This window comes from Oryctolagus cuniculus, chromosome 6, assembly GCF_051225735.1.
Source record: "Oryctolagus cuniculus isolate XC-2025 breed Fujian yellow rabbit chromosome 6, ASM5122573v1, whole genome shotgun sequence".
Classification (NCBI taxonomy): domain Eukaryota; kingdom Metazoa; phylum Chordata; class Mammalia; order Lagomorpha; family Leporidae; genus Oryctolagus; species Oryctolagus cuniculus.
This window is the reverse complement of record NC_142872.1, coordinates 168,349,898-168,363,341: the sequence shown is the minus strand read 5'-3', so window position 1 is coordinate 168,363,341 and position 13,444 is coordinate 168,349,898. Positions and strand designations below refer to the sequence as shown.

General features: G+C 65.9%; 2 protein-coding genes across 2 annotated transcripts; both read right to left on the bottom strand.

Annotated features, from left to right (window-relative positions):
* Positions 1-5,758: 5,758 nt before the first annotated feature.
* On the bottom strand, positions 5,759-8,956 carry GPAA1 (glycosylphosphatidylinositol anchor attachment 1). Its single transcript, XM_002724313.6, has 12 exons — positions 8,748-8,956; positions 8,489-8,668; positions 8,300-8,411; positions 7,967-8,114; positions 7,778-7,879; positions 7,509-7,705; positions 7,239-7,435; positions 7,004-7,157; positions 6,767-6,862; positions 6,424-6,614; positions 6,174-6,344; positions 5,759-6,085 (listed from the first exon to the last, which is right to left on the bottom strand). The coding sequence occupies exons 1-12, from the start codon at positions 8,954-8,956 to the stop codon at positions 5,842-5,844; spliced, it is 2,001 nt and encodes a 666-aa protein (XP_002724359.5). The 3' UTR covers positions 5,759-5,841.
* Positions 8,957-9,457: 501 nt separating this feature from the next.
* Positions 9,458-10,898, bottom strand: EXOSC4 (exosome component 4). The gene is made up of 3 exons (XM_002724314.6): positions 10,703-10,898; positions 10,099-10,305; positions 9,458-10,015 (listed from the first exon to the last, which is right to left on the bottom strand). Exons 1-3 carry the CDS (start codon positions 10,871-10,873, stop codon positions 9,656-9,658), a joined length of 738 nt encoding a protein of 245 aa, XP_002724360.1. The 5' UTR covers positions 10,874-10,898; the 3' UTR covers positions 9,458-9,655.
* Between the last annotated feature and the right edge of the window lie 2,546 nt (positions 10,899-13,444).

Here is a 13,444-nt window from a genome sequence, read left to right as displayed (position 1 = left end):
AAGTTGTTAAAAAAAAAAAAGTGGTCCAGTATCCACAGTAAATAAAAACGCATACATACACTGGCGATGGGAAGAAACTAACGAGAAAAATGGGTAGGTTCACAGACCGGGAGACGCCATATTGCGAAGTCCGCAACAGCCCTGGTGTGAGGTGCACACTCGGCACAGAAACAGTCGGAGTGGCCAGTGCTGGGGACACACGGACAGCCTGGGAGTGACCAGTGCTGGGGACACACGGACAGCCTGGGAGTGACCAGTGCTGGGGCACACGGACAGCCTGGGAGTGACCAGTGCTGGAGGGGACACGGACAGAATGGGAGTGGCCAGTGCTAGGACACACGGACAGCCTGGGAGTGGCCAGTGCTAGGACACATGGACAGCCTGGGAGTAACCAGTGCAGGGGGCACATGGACAGCCTGGGAGTGACCAGTGCTGGGCAGACAGCCTGGGAGTGACCAGTGCTGGAGGGGACACGGACAGCCTGGGAGTGACCAGTGCTGGAGTGGACACGGACAGAATGGGAGTGGCCAGTGCTAGGACACACGGACAGCCTGGGAGTGACCAGTGCTGGAGGGGACACGGACAGCCTGGGAGTGGCCAGTGCTGGGGACACATGGACAGAATGGGAGTGGCCAGTGCTAGGACACACGGACAGCCTGGGAGTGACCAGGGCTGGGGACACACGGACAGCCTGGGAGTGACCAGTGCTGGGAGCACATGGACAGCCTGGGAGTGGCCAGTGCTGGGGACACATGGACAGCCTGGGAGTGGCCAGTGCAGGGGGCACATGGACAGCCAGGGAGTGACCATTGCTAGGACACACGGATAGCCAGGGAGTGACCAGTGCTAGGACACATGGACAGAATGGGAGTGGCCAGTGCTGGAGGGGACACGGACAGCCTGGGAGTGGCCGGTGCTGGGGACACATGGACAGCCTGGGAGTGGCCAGTGTTAGGACACACGGACAGCCTGGGAGTGGCCAGTGCTAGGACACATGGACAGAATGGGAGTGACCAGTGCTGGAGGGGACACGGACAGCCTGGGAGTGACCAGTGCTGGGGCACACGGATAACCAGGGAGTGACCAGTGCTAGGACACACGGACAGAATGGGAGTGGCCAGTGCTGGAGGGGACACGGACAGCCTGGGAGTGGCCGGTGCTGGGGACACATGGACAGCCTGGGAGTGGCCAGTGTTAGGACACACGGACAGCCTGGGAGTGGCCAGTGCTAGGACACATGGACAGAATGGGAGTGACCAGTGCTGGAGGGGACACGGACAGCCTGGGAGTGGCCGGTGCTGGGGACACACGGGCAGCCTGGGAGTGACCAGTGCTGGGGCACACGGATAGCCAGGGAGTGACCAGTGCTAGGACACATGGACAGCCTGGGAGTGACCAGTGCTAGGACACACGGACAGCCTGGGAGTGACCAGTGCTAGGACACATGGACAGCCGGGGAGTGACCAGTGCTAGGACACATGGGCAGCCTGGGAGTGACCAGGGCTGGGGACACACGGACAGCCGGGGAGTGACCAGTGCTAGGACACATGGGCAGCCTGGGAGTGACCAGGGCTGGGGACACACGGACAGCCTGGGAGTGGCCAGTGCTGGGGACACATGGACAGCCTGGGAGTGACCAGTGCTGGGAGCACACGGACAGCCTGGGAGTGGCCAGTGCTGGGGACACATGGACAGCCTGGGAGTGGCCAGTGCTGGGGACACATGGACAGCCTGGGAGTGACCAGTGCTGGGAGCACACGGACAGCCTGGGAGTGACCAGTGCTGGGAGCACACGGACAGCCTGGGAGTGGCCAGTGCTGGGGACACATGGACAGCCTGGGAGTGACCAGTGCTGGGGACACATGGACAGCCTGGGAGTGACCAGTGTTAGGACACACGGATAGCCAGGGAGTGACCAGTGCTGGAGGGGACACGGACAGCCTGGGAGTGGCCAGTGCTGGGGACACATGGACAGCCTGGGAGTGACCAGTGCTAGGACACACAGATAGCCAGGGAGTGACCAGTGCTAGGACACACGGACAGAATGGGAGTGGCCAGTGCTAGGACACACGAACAGCCTGGGAGTGACCAGTGCTGGAGGGGACACGGACAGAATGGGAGTGGCCAGTGCTAGGACACACGGACAGCCTGGGAGTGACCAGTGCTGGGGACACACGGACAGAATGGGAGTGACCAGTGATAGGACACACATGGACAGAATGGGAGTGGCCGGTGCTGGGGACACATGGACAGCCTGGGAGTGACCAGTGCTGGGACACACGGACAGCCTGGGAATGACCAGTGCTGGGCAGACAGCCTGGGAGTGACCAGTGCTGGAGGGGACATGGACAGCCTGGGAGTGACCAGTGCTAGGACACACGGACAGCCTGGGAGTGACCAGTGCTGGGGACACACGGGCAGCCGGGGAGTGACCAGTGCTGGGGCACACGGATAGCCAGGGAGTGACCAGTGCTAGGACACACGGGCAGCCGGGGAGTGACCAGTGCTGGGACACACGGGCAGCCTGGGACCCTCATGTGTCTGCCGGGAACAGCAATGTCCTGCTGCCTTGGAAAGTCTGATGTCTTCTCACGGTGTTAAGCTGATTCTCTGTGACCCAGTAAATCCACTCCAGAACTGAAAGTGCGCCCCACACACTTGTTCGTGAATCTTCTAGCAGCACTGACAGCCAGAGCTGAGGAGCGGGCAGACACCCACGAGGTGCGCGAACCCGTCCTCAGCCTGCTACAGCTCGACGAGCCTTGAGAACTGCCGAGTGGAGCAGCCCGGCACAGAGCAGGCTACCCGGGAGCCGGGAAGCAGATTACTGTGGGGTGGGGCAGCGGTGTGCTGAGCAGCCGGGCAGCAGCTGGAACCCGCCCCGAGGGCCACAGCAGACCTGGGCCGCCTCCATGTGAGGTGGCCAGTGCTCAGGTCTAACCTGGGGCTTTGGACAGGGGTGTGCTGCAGCGGTTACCACCCGGGACACGCGCGTCCCACAGCGAGGGCTGGTTCGAGTCCCTGCATCCCACAGTGAGGGCTGGTTCGAGTCCCCGCGTCCCACAGCGAGCGCTGGATTCCAGCTCCTACCCATGTGCATCCTGAGAGCAGGACTGGCTCCTGGCTGGCCTGGCACTACCCTGGCTATTGTGGGCATTTGGGGAGCAAACGAGATACTCTGCAGGCATGCTCAGAACGGGTGCTCTCCCAGAGTTTCTCCCACGTATTGACTCCCTGAATTACGCTTTGTTACCACCAAAGCCCCGCTCAGGACAGGTGAAGATGCCTGTCCTGGGAGGCACTTGGACTGCGGCACAGACTGAGCCTCTGCTTGGGGATGTCCACGCCCCACCCTGGAGCTTCTGGTTCAAGTCCCAGCTACCCCGTGCTTCCAATGCAGCTTCCTACTAGTAAGCCTGGGAGTGGGTATTGGTCCAAGTCTTCTGAATTTTTTTTAAAGATTTTATTTATTTGAGAGGTAGAGCCACAGAGAGAGGGAGAGACAGAAAGGTCTTCCATCTGCTGGTTCACTCCCCACTTGGCCGCAATGGTTGGGGCTGTGCCAATCTGAAGCCAGGAGCCAGGAGCTTCTTCCGGGTCTCCCATGCAGGTGCAGGGGCCCAAGGACCTGGGCCATCTTCTACTGCTTTCCCAAGCCACAGCAGAGAGCAGGATCAGAAGAGGAGCAGCCGGGACTTGAACCGGCGCCCATATGGGATGCCGGCACTGCAGGTGGTGGCTTTACCCGCTACACCACAGCACTGGCCCCTGGCCCAAGTCCCTGCCACCCACATGGGAGACCCAGCTGGAAGTCTGGCTCTTGCCTTCATCCTGCCCTGGCCCTGCCTGCCTGTCAGTACTTGGGGAGCGAGCCATGCATGGAAGCTCTTTCTCTCCCTACCTCTCTACCTTTCAAATCAACCAAAAACAAACAAAAGACCAAAACTACAACTGTTTCCCACACAGCAGCCCAGGTTCCAGGCCTGACTGACAGCTGGGACGTGCTCCTCGTGTGGGAGGCAGCTGGGTCAGGGAAATGCTCGTCACAGAACGTGACCCAAGTCCCAGCCCCGGGACGGCAGGTGAACACGGGCAGGCTGGTGAGGCCGCCGCGTCACAGGGGCCCACGCGCTCAACCGTGCAGAGCTCCTGCCAGACGAGCAGCCAGCGCAGGCCGACCTAGCTACCGTCCCAGTGCCGCGAGCTCCCTTCCGTGTGGGAAGGCTTCAGACTTCATTCAGTTGGACTAAATGATGTTCCAAGAACCGCTTCTTCAAAGACATTAACAACATGAAAATCATGCTAGCTCTTTGTACGTAAAACGAAAACTTCAACAAGTTCCTGGCTCTTGATTGGCTCAGCTCCGGTTGTTGCGGCCACTTGGGGGGTGAACCAGCCAATGGCAGACTTTTCTTTCTGTCTCTCTCTCTCTATGACTCTGCCTCTCAAATGGTCTTTATAAAAAAAAAAGTAAAAAGGACAAGTTAGAACAAAACTGAGAATTTAAACAAACACACAAAGCTCCCGAGGCCCTGGACCCTGCCATGGGGAGCCAAGCCCCACCACAAGGCAGCAGGGCCCGGGACAGGGCAGGTGCCCTCCCTCATCACAGCACTCGGACACGGCACTGGACGCTGCCCCTAGGCCAACTCTAACAATCGCTTTGGCTCCTCCAGCCACAGCGGAGAACTGGCGCTTCATCCTGTCTCCCCTGCAGGGGCGGGGGGCAGGGGCCAAGCACTCGAGCCACGGCGCCTAGCAGGGAGCAGCCAGGACTTGAATCAGCACTGCTGCGCCTCGACGCTGCCCTGCCTGCACCCCTTCCAGCACTGCGGTCTGTCCCTGCTAGCGCTCCCGGGGAGCCGTGGACCCGGCGTCAGGCGCTTGAGCTGCTCTTACCCACCTGGGAGACGGGGATGGTGTCCCGACTCCAGGCTCCAGCACGGCCCAGGGACGCTGGTGCCACCATCTGGAGAGTAAATCAGTGGACACAGATCCTCTCTCCGCCTTTCAAACACACAGCATTTCACAAAGCAGGTCTCTGCGTCGGCCTCTCCCTGCTGTCCCCTGTGCTCCAGTGCCGGCTGGGCTGTGAGCACCTCTGCCCACATGCAGCGCTGCGGTCCTGTCCTGCACCTCCTGCAGGCTCTGGCTGCGGCTCGGTCCCCCAGTCCAGCAGTGACAGACCATGTCATCTACGGGGGCTGCAGCCCGGTCCCCCAGTCCAGCAGTGACAGACCATGTCATCTACGGGGGCTGCAGCCCGGTCCCCCAGTCCAGCAGTGACAGACCATGTCATCTACGGGGGCTGCAGCCCGGTCCCCCAGTCCAGCAGTGACAGACCATGTCATCTACGGGGGCTGCAGCCCGGTCCCCCAGTCCAGCAGTGACAGACCATGTCATCTATGGGGGCTGCAGCCCCGGGCAGATGCCAAGTCTTGTCTGGGGTATTTCCTTCTCCTTAGCATTGAGCCTGGCACAGATGCACACGTCGGTGGCACCCTCTGGCCTGAGAATATGCACTTGGGGTCGGGCAGGGTCTGCACACACCCCGTCCAGAGCCCAAGGCCTGGGACCGGTTTGGCCGTGTCCGTCCGAGGCGCTCCTGGGTCTGACACAGCTGGGCCCCTACTCCTGCCAGTGAGCAGAGCAGGGCAGCCCCGCCAGGAGCCCCGGGAGACTGCCCCACTCTGCAGGCACAGGCTGTTCGCCCCCACGCCCTGATGCCCGACATGGACGGCGGCTAGGAGCCCCAGGAGCAGCCGAAAGCACGTTTGTTTATTCCAGGAGGTAGAGGGGTGGCCGTGGAGGGCCCTGCTCTCTGCGCCCGACAGGCTGACCTCACTTCCAGAAGAGCACGTTCCAGAAGAGCAGCCAGCAGGGGTAGAGGCCCAGCGCCAGCAGCGGGAAGAGCAGGGCGCCGTAGCTGTAGTGCTCCAGCACGCCCTGGGCCAGCGCCGCCAGGAAGAGCTGCCAGCCCTCAGCCAGCGACAGCGGCACCTCCTGCAGCTCCCGCCACAGGAACAGGCTGCCCAGCAGAGTGGCTGCCGGGCTCGTCAGCACCAGCAGGGCGGCGTAGAGCGGCCTAGGTGAAGGAGCCACAGGGTGGGTCCCGAGGCGGGGGCAGGGGCAGTGAGGGCAGGAAGCTCTGGGAGAAGGCACAGCGCACATACCGGGGCCCGTGGGGCTCGGCGAGAGCGGCAGCAGGCACCATGGTGGCGGCCAGCAGGAAGCCCAGGGAGAAGTTGGTGAGCGCGATGCAGCCCAGCTGCAGGGCCAGGTAGACCAGAGCCACCAGCTTCAGCGCCATCCAGCCCCGGTCTGGGGCCTGCGTGCTCACCACCCTGCAAGGTGCGGGCTCAGAGGCAGCCCGGCACAGCGCTACGTGCCGAGGGGACCCCGCCCCCACCGCCCGGCCCTCACCGGTGAGTGTTGTGTGGAAGGGCCAGGCCAGCGGCGTAAATCGCCAGCAGCGTCAGCACCACAGCCTCGGCCTCGGCCACTGGGAAGTGCTGGGCAGCCACGTGCTGGCCCAGCACCGGCAGGACGTAGAGGGCCAGCCCCATGGCCTGGGAGATCAGCAGAGGTGCCACGAGCGAGGTCAGCCCCACACCCTGCAGGGCACACGGGCTTCTGGAGATGGGCCCTGGGACCAGGGAGCCCCAAGACCCCTCATCACCAGCCTTCTACATAGGGGTGCGGGGCAGCGGCAGGCTCCGCGCAGGACGCTAGAAGCCCTCCCCGGAAGAGGAGGGGGCGCCATCACCTGCACTGGGGGAGCGGCAAGGCTGGGCCCAGGCACGCCCCGAGCCTCGTCGGGGCCCGCTCCGGCCTCGTGCAACCGCATCCACAGCTCCAGGGCGTGGCCAGTCAAGGACTCTGCCAGGACGCGGTCTGCGGGAGGACCCAGCACCACCCCCCACCACCCCCCAGCAGGATGAGGGATTCTCCCCGGGGCTGAGGGGCTCCAAGCGGAGAGCCCGAGTGGGGCGGGGGAGGATATCTTGAGCCCGAGGACCAGGAGCAGGAAGCCGGCGGCCGGCATGTAGAGGCCGATGGAGACGAAGCGCGAGAGCGCCGGCAGCAGGTAGAAGAAGAAGGACTGGTGCAGCCGCTCCAGGAGGTGGTTGAGCTTTCGGAACATGCCCTCCAGAGCCCTGCCGCACGGGAGGCAGGGTCACAGCTGGCCGGCCCCGGGCCACCCCCTGGCGTGGGAAGAGGGGCCCAGAGCTACTTACTTGCCCACCGCTACCAGGTCGTACTTGTACTGGCGAAAGCTGTTGATGCCCCGCAGCGTGAGGGCCTCCACGCGGTAGCGCAGGAAGAGGCCGTGGGGGCCGTGGGGGCGGCCGGAGGCCTGCCGCAGGACCATGAGCAGCAGCGTCTGCAGGCTCTGCAGTGGCCCATCCAGCGATGTCCAGTCCTGGGGCTGCAGCTTCGGGGGAACAGGTGCAGGATCAGCGCGCCCTCCTCCCAGCAGGCCTTGTGCGCCCCAGGCGGGGCCTCACCTTGCCCTGCAGCGTGCACAGCAGCCCCCCTTTCTGGCAGAAGGTCTGGAAGAGGTTGAGCAGGTCAAGGTTCGGCAGCTGCCCGTTGAGTCCCTCCACGGTCACGTCGAGGCTCGTGATGACATCGCTGCTCAGCTCCAGGGCCACGGCGGCCTGGATGGCCCCCGCCCGGCCCTGCAGGGGCGACGACTGGATGCCTGCAGGGACAGTGAGCGAGCGCCAGCGAGGGGCTGGTGGAGGCAGCGACCAGGGCAGGGCAGGGCACCTACCAGTGACATTGACGTCGTGGTAGGCTTCGAGCCAGGCCTCCGTGCCCAGAAGGTCATGGTCGGTCACCAGGAAGATGATATCTTTTGCCCAGTAAATCTGCCCTGCACGTGAGAGGCAGGGTCAGCAGCAGGGCTGGGGCACCGACCAAGCCGTCCCTGGCCAGCAGCGACCCCCACAGCCAGTCTCACCACGGAAGTGGGCAGCAAGTGCCAGCAGCAGCCCCACAGCCTGGCTGTTGGTGGAGTCGGAGCTACAGGGCACGGTGAGCACCAGGGACTCGGTGCTGGCGGCTCGGGGCCCTCGCAGGATGCCATACACGTTGGTACCGGACACCAGCTGCACACAGTGGCAGGTGGGGAGCGTCAGCCCGGGAACCCCGGTACAGTGCAGGGCCCCTCCCTCTGCCCGGCCACGCCGTGCTCCCCAGGGGCTTCCCTGGCCTCGGGACCGCCCAACGCGACTCCCACCCTATGCCACCCCAAGATGCTTTTCGGCCCCAGCCACACCCCCTCCCCCAATACATAGCGCTCGTGAGTCTCATCTGGGAAAGGCAGTTTCCGGGAGAAACTCTGCGTGTAGACCTCCAGCCCTACTGACCGCATGGTCCGCTCCAGCCAGGCCACCGGCAGGGCCCTGGAGACACAGAGCCTCTGTGAGCACGGCGCCCGGCCTCGGCCTCGGCCCTCCCAGACCCCCGCTCCGCCGCTCACCCCGACTTCCTGCGGTGGGCGGCGAAGTCGCGCGCGAAGTTCCGGGCGCGGTCCCCCCCCGCGAACTGCTCCTCCACCATGGTGGAGCCCATGGCGTTCTCGGACATGTACGTGCGCTGGGTCAGCGGCGGGAAAGCCAGCGCCAGGAACCAGGCGATGCCGGCCACGTAGCTCAGCACGCTGCGACGGGGCAGAGGGGCCGCCTCAGCGTCCGCGGGGCCGCGCGGCCCGGGCCCCCGCCCCGCGGCCCCGCGCTTACCACAGCGGCGCGTTCAGGCGCAGCACGAGGCGGGCGAGCGCGCGCCGGCGCACCGGGTCCGACAGGAGGCCCATGGCTGGGCGGCGCGGGCCCACGACCCCTCTCCCGCCACCAGTACGGGCACCGACGCGGCGCGCGGCTCCTGTCAGACCCGGGGCTTCGCGCTCGCTCGCACTTCCGGTCCCAGAGGGCCTCGCGCCGCCGCGCATGCCCAGACCAGAAGGCGGGGAGGCCCCTGCGCATGCCCAGGCCAGAAGGGTCGCAGGAGGCCCACTGCGCATGCTCTGAGCGGCGACTCGCCGGAAGGCCGCGGGGCTCGGGCTCAGCTGACAGGGGGTGGGCCCAGGCAAGGGAGGCAGCTTCCAGTTCGGCCAGACCGTGCACGAACGGGCCAGACCGGTCAGGGGCGGCGAGAAAGCACCAGCTGGACGGCTGGCAGGAGACGGAGGTGAAGCGCAGGGCGGCAGCGAGCAGCCGACGGGGATGAAGGGCTTGGAGAGGGAGGCCGGGACGGGGAATCCTCGCCGTGGGTGCCCTGCACCGAGGTCGCCGGTAGGGAGCGCGCTGCCCCTGTCCAGGCCAGGGGGTCCCCGAGGTGGTCCGGGAGACGCAGCTCCTGGTTCCCTGCTGCAGGGCTCGGGCGGGTGACGGGGGCGCAGTGGTGGGCGGGGAGGCAGGGGCCGAGCAGGGGAGAATAATGCAGGCAAGTGCACGAGGTTGTGGTACTTTTAGAGCTCAAGGTAAGGGACAGAACGGCCCAGGGTCTCCTGGGGGAAGGGGCTGCTCAGTCCAGCCCACAGCGCCCACAGCCGCCTCCCGCCGCCTGCGCGCACCGCACCGGCCCTCCAGGTGCGACTCCGGAGCAGGTCACGCGTGGGAGAGGTCCGCACGGGCCCGGCGGCCGCTGTTCAGTCCCCCAGCAGGATGGAGGCCTCGCGCACGTGCTGCCGCACGACGCGGTCCAGCAGGGTGTGCACGCCGCGCGCAGCCTGCGCAGCCGCCTCCAGCACCTGCTCCAGGTGGTCTTCGTGCAGGCGAGCGTCCATCTCCAGCAGCGCGATCTGGCCGGAGGCCGGCAGCAGGGCCAGAGCCAGCTGGGGGCTGCCCGACGCCTCCTCCACGTGGCTGAGGTCCGTCAGCGCTGTGCCGTCCACAAAGCCGGCCGAGCAGGCGCACACGAAGTCCCGCATGGGTATCCCGGCGTCCAGCACTGCCAGCGTGGCCGCGTTCACACAGGCCGCGTAGGTGCCCCCGTCCGCCTGCAGCACCTGCAGGGACCCCGAGGGGCGTCAGGCGGCCGCCCCACGCCCCGCAGCCCCTCCCTCCGCGTGCGGGGCTGCGGCCAGCTCACCTGCACGTAGATGTCGATCTGGGAGCGTGGGTGCAGCTGGGTGAGGATGGCCGCCTCGAAGGTCTGGCGCAGCTGCAGGCCCAGCTCACAGGACTTGCGGTCCCCGTGCGGCCGGCGCTTGCGCTCGGCTGTGCTGAACGTCGCCGAGCTGTACTGGCAGTTCACCAGGGCCCGGTCGGGCAGCGCGCGCGAGCGGGAGCCCCGGATCTGGAAGAGGGGCGCCTCGTGAGCCAGGCCCAGGCCCCCCGGCCCCCGCCCTAGTCCGCAGCGGCTGCTCGCCCAGCGCCGCCAGTCGCCTCCGGCGCGCGTCCCTAACCCACTCCCCGGGGCTACGCGGGTTCTGTGGGAGCTGCACCTCAACCCCCGCCTCCCCACTGCGCGGGGAGTGAAACCCCAAACCCTGGGAAAGCCTCACGGCGGACGGGTGCCCGGCTCTCCCCACCCCAGTCCGCCCACTGCTCGCGCCGACAGGCAGCGCGTGTGGACTGCCGCGGGCCGGGCCGTCGAGGTAAGGGAGCGAGAGCGCCCGGCACGCGAAGCGCCGCACGGCGGCCGGTGGGCGTTCGCTCCGAGGGCGCGCCGCCGCCGCCGCCCGCTCACTCGCCTCGTGCGGCCCGTACACCACCGCCAGCGCCTTGGTGTTGCCCTGCTCGATGTAGGCCGAGCCGTCGGCCTGCGCGAACACCCCCATCCGCGCCTGGATCTTGCGCAGCTCCCCGGCGCGCCGTCCGTCCACCCGGTAGCCCTGGTCCGACAAGAGCTCCAGGCCCGCCATGCTCGCGGCCGCCCGCTCCGCGCTCGGCCGGCCGGAGAACTACACCTCCCATCAGCCCCGGCACTTCCGGCGGCCAGGCCGCACTTCCGGTCCCTGAGGCCCGCGGCTCCGCGCGGTGTGGCGTCACTTCCGGCGCCGCGGTCCCGGGCGGTCTTCCGCGGCCGCCGGAGCTGGCGGGGCTCCGTTCTCTCGGTTCCTTGCCGTTCTAACTTTTGTTGAGTTTAAAAGCTGGGCGCGACCTCGTACGATACGGTCGTATCCGCGGAGTTGTGACTCCCTCAGGCGCTTGTCACCCCGCGGCTCTGGGGGCGCTGAGCCTGTTCCCTCGTACGCACCTTTTTGTGTTGCACAAAACAGCGCGGAATCCCTTCGCGTGGTCCTGCAGGGCTGCGTTGTGGCCGCGGAGAGCGCACCCCGAGGGCAGGGGCTTCGGGGCGAAGGCCGCAAGCAGGGCAGCGCGAGCTCTGCTGCTTTCCCACCGAGCCTGGGAACTGACCGTGTCCGTGGGAAGGGGCCCGGACCTGTGCGGCCAGCACCTGCCTCCGCTGGGCCGCATCCCACCGCAGTCTGCAGGTGGAAAGAGGCGCGCCGGAGAGGAGAGGAGACGCGGGCGCCGGTCCCGTGCTCCCGGGCTCTTGCCTCCCGTACGCCCAGCTCCCACAGTGCCCGCGTCCCCTTTGAGGGTGCAGATGGCCGCACCCTTCCAGAAGGCGGTTGGTGCATGCTTGGTTCTTGCTGCGGGACCTGCACGCTGTCACAGAGCGGAAGTCCCTGGGTTGCTTCGCACAGTCCACAGTTGGCGCTCAGTGGTGGCTGGCGCCGTCTTGAATGCTTCCTCCCCGTGGCCGCTGCTGTTAGCTGCAGGCCGTCGGCGCACACCTGCCTGGCTTCCCCAAGCAGCCTGGGCTTTCCCTCGGCTTGGTGGCGGCTCCCAAGGCAGCGCCGCGTGTGTGGCGACTTCATGACTCAGCCCCAGAAGTCCGCGTTGCCTCTGCCGTACCGCATGGCCCAGGCTTAAGGGGAAGGGACAAAGCGCAGCTGCCCTGGACGGCGTGGCGATGCAGACAGGCTGGTCCAGGGTCCAGGTGCAGCGCTTGCAGCGTCTTCTCCGTAGTGGCTGTGGCCGCGGCCGTGAGGGCTGGTCCTCTGCCACTGACCACTCTGGGTCCCCCACGCTCTACCCTGCTGCTGGACGAAGCTGTCTGCTAGAAGAGCAGCCGCAGCCCCTTGCCTCGGTGGCCTGAGCTCACTGTCCCGTCCTCACTGGGCTGGAGTGTCGGCCTGACCTCTGCTGTCCTCCTCCCTGTCTTGACTGGGTAAGGTGAAAATACTGAGGAGCCTGCGGTCCCCTGGGTCCCTGCCACCGCTGCAGCCCCAGCTTCACGACTCAGAGTAACCAGGAAGTGCCAGTCTTCAGCCTAAGCAACCAAAGTGGGTGAGTGGTAGCCAGGGGCTTCCTCCAGCCCTCCCACGTGGGTGCTGGGGCCTAAGCACTTGGGCCATCTGCTGCTGCCTTCCCAGGCCACAGCAGGGAGCTGGATCAGAGTGGGGCAGCTGGGATGTGAACCAGCATCGGTACGTGATGCAGGCACTGCGGGTGGGGGCCTGACTAGGGTCCTGTGCAGAACTGCTAGCCCAGCAGGCCCGCTCTTTAGAAGACAGGTCTGCAAAGTGCACTGGCGTCTGGGAACCCGGCCCTCAGGCTTCGCAGCGCTCACTGGGCTGTTTGTCAAACATTCGGCTTGTGAGGAACGGCTGCTTTCCTTCCAGGCCTCACAAGGTGCCTGTGTGCCAGCCGGCCATGCACAGCCTGGGCACGGAGGCTCCAGCCAGCTTCCCTGTAGACACACTGCACGGTCGCTGTCCCCGCTTGTTGCCGGGAGATGGCCGTGTCCCGTGTGAGCCCGCTGGACCAGGACCCTGGTCCTGAGAGGATGCCTGCTTCATCCCGTGAACCTTTCCCTTCACCGACTTTAACTCATTTCCTTTCTCCGGAATGAATCTTGGCTGTGAGCACAGCTCCACGCTGAGCGCTGTGTTCTTCTAGCCAATCACGGAATCCAGGGGCGGCCTTTGACGTCTACAACACAGCCCCGGACGTGCACGCACCCATGTGTGTGCCCTGCAGCTGGAGTGAGGGGCAGAGGCCCCGGGGTGTGAGGCGGGAGTAGCCCGAGGTGCTGCTGATTGGCCACCCTGCTCCTGCGTGTGGGGGACGGAGCCCTGGCCATTGCAGCCGTCTGGGAGTGAACCAGTGGGTGGAAGACTCTCCCCGCCTGTAGCTCTGCCTTTCATGTAGATACACCCTAAAAGAAGGGCAAGGACGGGGCTGAGCGTCTCCGCCACTGCAGGGAGCTGGGGCCGGATTCTGACTCGCGTCACTCGTCAGGTGAAACAGCCGAGGAGGCAGAGTCGTGCTGTTCCTATCGCCGGAGGAAGTTACTGGCCACGCGTGTCCCGCAGAGTGGCAGGGCGCTTCCAGCAGGTTAGAAGTCAGTGCGGGGCCGGTGCCGTGGCTCAATAGGCTAATCCTCCGCCTAGTGGCGCCGGCACACCGGGTTCTAGTCCCGG

What these genes read in the sequence shown, in the direction of transcription:
- GPAA1 (XM_002724313.6), bottom strand. Translation starts at nt 8,956, where the DNA reads ATGCGCGGCGGCGCGAGGCCCTCTGGGACCGGAAGTGCGAGCGAGCGC. An exon ending in GCCCACCGCAGGAAGTCGGG is followed by an intron (nt 8,412 to 8,488) that starts GTGAGCGGCGGA and finishes CTGTGTCTCCAG; the next exon opens with GGCCCTGCCGGTGGCCTGGC. An exon ending in ACTTGCTGCCCACTTCCGTG is followed by an intron (nt 7,880 to 7,966) that starts GTGAGACTGGCT and finishes TCTCACGTGCAG; the next exon opens with GGCAGATTTACTGGGCAAAA.
- EXOSC4 (XM_002724314.6), bottom strand. Translation starts at nt 10,873, where the DNA reads ATGGCGGGCCTGGAGCTCTTGTCGGACCAGGGCTACCGGGTGGACGGA. An exon ending in TGGTGTACGGGCCGCACGAG is followed by an intron (nt 10,306 to 10,702) that starts GCGAGTGAGCGG and finishes CCCCTCTTCCAG; the next exon opens with ATCCGGGGCTCCCGCTCGCG. An exon ending in AGATCGACATCTACGTGCAG is followed by an intron (nt 10,016 to 10,098) that starts GTGAGCTGGCCG and finishes GGGTCCCTGCAG; the next exon opens with GTGCTGCAGGCGGACGGGGG.